This window comes from Marmota marmota, unplaced genomic scaffold, assembly GCF_001458135.2.
Source record: "Marmota marmota marmota unplaced genomic scaffold, marMar, whole genome shotgun sequence".
NCBI classification, from domain to species: Eukaryota; Metazoa; Chordata; class Mammalia; order Rodentia; family Sciuridae; genus Marmota; species Marmota marmota.
Genome location: NW_025999853.1, coordinates 9,568,904 through 9,574,186, shown reverse-complemented (window position 1 = coordinate 9,574,186; position 5,283 = coordinate 9,568,904). Strand labels below are relative to the sequence as shown.

General features: G+C 36.3%; 1 protein-coding gene across 1 annotated transcript in view; it reads left to right on the top strand.

Moving 5' to 3' along the window:
* The window catches only part of LOC107139963 (PARP1 binding protein), a 55,258-nt gene that overhangs the window by 39,731 nt on the left and 10,244 nt on the right, over positions 1-5,283 (top strand). Inside the window, 1 exon segment of the mRNA XM_015482848.2 lies at positions 1,860-1,941. Coding sequence (XP_015338334.1) covers positions 1,860-1,941 — 82 coding nt within the window.

The following is a 5,283-nucleotide window of genomic DNA, read 5'->3' as shown; positions in this document are numbered from 1 at the left end:
TTCCCCCCCCCTTTACTGTCCTACCTCCCATTGTTGGTTTTCATTGTTATTTTCCATTTCCTCTTCCTGTAATGTTTTGGCAAGGATGTTTTGAAGAGATGGTTTTCTAGCTGCGAATTCTTTAAACTTTTGTTTATCGTAGAACAACCATTTTAAATTTTAAATTTAGTACATTGTAGAAAAATTTCATAGAATCATCCTACTGTTTGATCATTTCTGTTTTCTATAGGAGCTACTTTTTAGAAATCTGTTTTTAGGTCTGAAATTGCTTATCTCCATTCACGATTGCTTCAGGGGCTCTCTCCCATGCCTCAGTATCTTTTTTTCTTCTTTTTAAAGAGTGACTTCTTCATGGGTTTTCATTCAGTGTGTTATCTCATTCGTTACATCTTATCTTCCTTACTATCTTTCCTTAACAGTTCTTCTGTCTTGGCACAATATAATTCTTCCACAGTCTACTTAAAAATGCCCTCCTAACAATGGAAATTTCTCTTAGGAATATTTTACTGACACTGTGCTGGAATCTCGGAAAGCAGAATAAAGACAATGATCCTTTCTTTTTTCTCTCTCTCTTTTTACCTTTTTTCTATTTAACAAAATGTGCTTTTAGGTAGAAGTATGGATAATTTTAATTTTCTGTTGGATTAAATTACATCATTTTTTAGGGAAAATTTTCTATTTGTAGAATTTGTTTAAACCAAATTCCTGAGTTCATTTTAAAAAGAGATTTTCCTGTACTTTAATCATGTGGCCAAACACGTTTCAATTATGAGGGAATTCCACATTAGCACTTTAGTTGTCATTGTGCAGACAGTCCATAGTAAGGTAAAATTTTAATTATCTGCACCAAAATGATAAAATTAAGCACAATGTAGTATATGAATTTAGGTCAATGTAAGGTTATTACTATTTTTTATTAGGGTAAACTACCCTTTACTCTTATATAAATAATGATCTTTGAGTCAAAGAGGTTCAGGTTTTGGCTCTTTTAAGCTAAAAAGGAATTAATTTATTGAGGAATACAGGTTGACACAGCAGGCTGCAGGATCTCCTCCATTTTGCCTTCTCTAACCTTCCAATTCTATGTTTTCCTTTTTTTCATTTTCCTACTCTTTTGACTTTTACGTATGTAGATATCTTATTTCCCTTAGTTAGACCTTAGTTAGACCTTAGACCTGGACATAGAGTCAATGAATGAATCAACATTTACCCTGAAGAGGTTGCATTATTCCCTTTAAGGGCATAATATAGTGCCTTGGAAATAAATTTAGAAGATCAAGACATATTTATTGAATTAATTGAGCAAATTATTATTAGGATTCTCAAATAGGGGTGTGGATACTTATACGAAGTATTATAAACATATAGCTTCAGCTGTTCTTTATCCTTTAGCCACTTTTAGGTAGAGCAGTGAGGGAAAACTAGCTTGTAAATTACTTTGGTTTATGAGAGTCTTCATTCATATAACAAGATAGCTTACATTGAATCATTTGTAAATAATATTTATTTCTCATCATTCTGAAGGCTTGAAATCTAAGTTCAAATTGCCAGCACATTCATTGGTATTCACAGGTGAGGGCCTATTCCTTGCAGATGACACCTTCTTACTGCATGTTCATGTAGCAAAAAAGGTGGAGGGGCCAAAGGGGCCAAACAGGATCTTTTATGCCTTTTGATAAGGACATTAAATTCCTTTGTGAAGGCAGAGCCCTTATGACCTAATCACCTTCTATAGGTCCCACCACTCAACTTTTGTAGGTCTCACCTCTGTTGTTTTGGGGATTAAGTGTCAACATAAATTTTGGAGGGACATAAACATTGAAACCATAGCAATAAGTTTTTGTCTTTTTTTTCCATAGCTCTCCCACACAAGTGAATAACTCATCAGTGAAACCCCTAAGAGAACGCATCTATAAGTCAATGCAAGAGAAAAAAAATAAGGTACAATTTAGTGTACTGTCATGAAAATGATATTGTTTTGTTTTTAGAATAAATAAATATTTAAAGTTGAGGGGCATATTGTAAATATACATTGCATATGACCCAGTAAGAATGAATTAGAAAATGAGTAATGAGGATTGACATACAGAAATTTTCCTTTTATACAATCTTAACTAATCTGTTTTGGCTATTTAATTCACTAGACCTACAAGAAGAAAAGAAATAAGCAGTTGTTATTGCACATATTGACTAAGTATCTGTTGAATGAATGGGAAAATAAATAAGACATGGGCTTCTCATTTGCATTTCTAATATCTTAAATGGAATCTTGAGAGACTATGTGTGCTAGCTTTCTATCACTATTACAAATACATGAAATAATCAATACGTAAAGAAAAAAGGCTTACCTGTCTCAAAATTTCAGAGATTCCAGTCCATAATTGATTGGCCCTGTTGCTTTTAGGCCTGTAGTGGGGGTACTGGGTGGCAATGGCAGGGACCCTGTGGCAGAACAAAACCATTCACTCCATGACCAGGGAAGAAAGAGAGAGGAGGGGAGAAGAAGGGGCTAGGGTCCTACTATCTCCTTCAAGGGCATGTCCCCAATGACCTGAAGACTGCTCACTAGGCCCCATTTATGTCACTACTCCCAGTATTGCCAAGCTGAGGACCAAGACTTTTACACATGGGCCTTTGGAAAACGTTCCAGATCCAACTATACTACCACGTAATTTAAAATTGTACCTGAATGAAGGTATAATGGCAGAATGTAAACAATTGTAGATCAGCATGGGAAGGATATTTTATATTGTTCTTGACTAGAGCAGCTCTTTATATTTTTATTTAGTCTGAACTGTCTCATATAAAACATTTGTGCCTATAAGTAGTTAATAATGTATTTATTTAAGCATTTAAAATTTTCTTGGTCTTTGTTTCTTTTTAAAGAAACTTGGTTTTAATTCATTCAATTATATAATATACTTTTATTGAGTATCTACTACTATGAGTTAGACACTGTTGTAAGCTGAGAATCATTAATTTTTTAAACACATTTTTATATAAAATATACAATTATCCTTAAATCATCAAATAATTATTCATCTAAACACAACTAAAAAGAAAACTATAGTTTGTATGCCCTTTCTGCTCCTTGGGCCAAATGGCAAAGCTTTTTTTTTTTGGTACTGACAATTGAACCCAGGAATGCTTTAGCTTTAAGCCACTTTCCCAGCCCTCTTTTATTATTTTATTTTGAGATAGGTCTAGCTAAATTGACAAGGCTGGCCTCAAACTTGTAATCCTCCTGCTTCAACCTCCTGAGTCTCTGGGATTAGATGCTCAGCCAAAGCTTTTGATTATAATATATTTCATCTATGTACCTCAAATTCATTAATTTATTACTAACTATTGTCTTTCTGTTGGTTATTAGTAGTTGTTAGTACTTAATGCCTATGGAACACATCATTGAATTTTGTTGTTTTCTATAATTATTTTGTCAATTCTTTATTATATTGTTATAAGTATTTGTAGTATAATCATATAAACACATTTTTAAGGACATAGCAGGGCTATGTTAGCAAAGAAGTGTAAATAAACTAAACATCTGGAGAGGATAAAGTCTTTGGGAGATGAGCAGATCGATGTTGGCTATTTTCTCCCCTAGTATTATTTGCTAGTGTAGGATATGAGCTGATGATTGACTTTGGCCCACATAAAGGAACACTACTGAAGTAAAAAAGGAACCAACCTACCAACAAAGCTTTTTGGGTGTCTTAAAAGGCTTTTTACCCAGGACACATATGCTTGATTTTGTAGCTATGGGAGGTATGGCTAAAATCACATGTGGTCTTATTTGGAAAAGGAGACTGGGGCTGGGGCTGGGGCTCAGCAGTAGCGCACGTTCCTGGCATGTGTGAGACACTGGGTTCATTTCTTAACACTGCATATAAATAAGAAAAGGTGAGTCAGCTTGAGGAGTGGGACCTGCCTCAGGCACATGGCTGCCCTCCTTTTTTTTAGAACATTTGAAAATGAACTAGGGTAGGAGGTCAGAGAGCAGGGTGTGAGAACCTCTGAAAAACAGACCCAAACCCCCAGACTCCCAGGCCAGAGGCTGTAGACATCCCCACAAGCCTGGAGGAGGGACAGGTCCAGAGGATGAACGTGAGTTACAGTGTGTGTGATGTGGCTGCCTCTGTCTCTGTTGAAGAGAGCAGAGTCTATTCTGTATATGCCTTTCTAACTCTGAGCTTTTGCTTACTCATGTTTTTTATTCCCTCATGGTTTCTTGCATACCCTTGTTATGATCTTAGTTTTACTTCTTCATTCATGAATTCATTCAGCCAACCCTCAGCACCTCCTGTATAGCAGACTTGATGCTGGACACTGGAGATGACATAACTGTGAACAGGGCAGACAAAACACCCTGCTATGGTGGACAAAGCTTCTCCACATATTTGTGCAGCTGAGGTAAAAGAACTAAAGGGAAGGCCTTAGCCTAGGCCTACTGCTATGCCCTCTTCACACCTAGCTTTGTTTCATACTTGAAGGAACATAGCATCAGAAGTCTTGTTGTGGGTACCCTGCTCCCCATCATCCTTGTCATAACAGTCGGCTCTTAAACCTGGAGGAAGAGGCCAATGTCATCCAGTGCCCAGGGATTCCAGGAACCTGGTGCAGGACTTAAGAGGGGTGTCTGGTCTCCTGGTGGGCATGTCTGAGGTTTCGTGGTGGGATACACCACAAGGTGGTGAGAGGAGGACCAGAGGGGCCACCAATTGCCAAACTTTAAAGGTTTTACTCTTTATGGAGTTTATATTTTAGCTGAGGAAAGCAGATAATAATCAAAACAAACAAGTAGATTTTATGGTATGTTAGAAGGCTATCAGTGCGATGGGGAGAGGGCTAAGGAGAAAATGCTCTTTGCATGTGTTCTGATTTTATGTAGGATGATAAATAGAGGTCTCCTTGACAAGATGATATTGAGCAAAGACTCTAAGGGAATGAGAAGCATCATTTATTAGAGTGAAGAAGGGATGTTTGTATTAGACTAAGACTGAATTTGTTTTGGTAAATGAATGAAGTTGGATTTTAATGAGTATCTACTAAGTATCTTGGGACATCTTGTGTTGATGATCATTGCTCAACTCTAGAAGGCATTGTTTTCCCATGTAGCTAGTAAGTAAGAGAGCAGGGATTTGTATTCAGGTGTCAGATTTTAGGTTTATGCTATCTCCAAAGAGTAAATAGAGGCAGCATAACTATAATGAAGGGTCACAAAAAGATAATGTTACTATTTAGGTCAGGATTTTTTTTTTTTTTTTTTTTTTTTTTTTTTTTTTT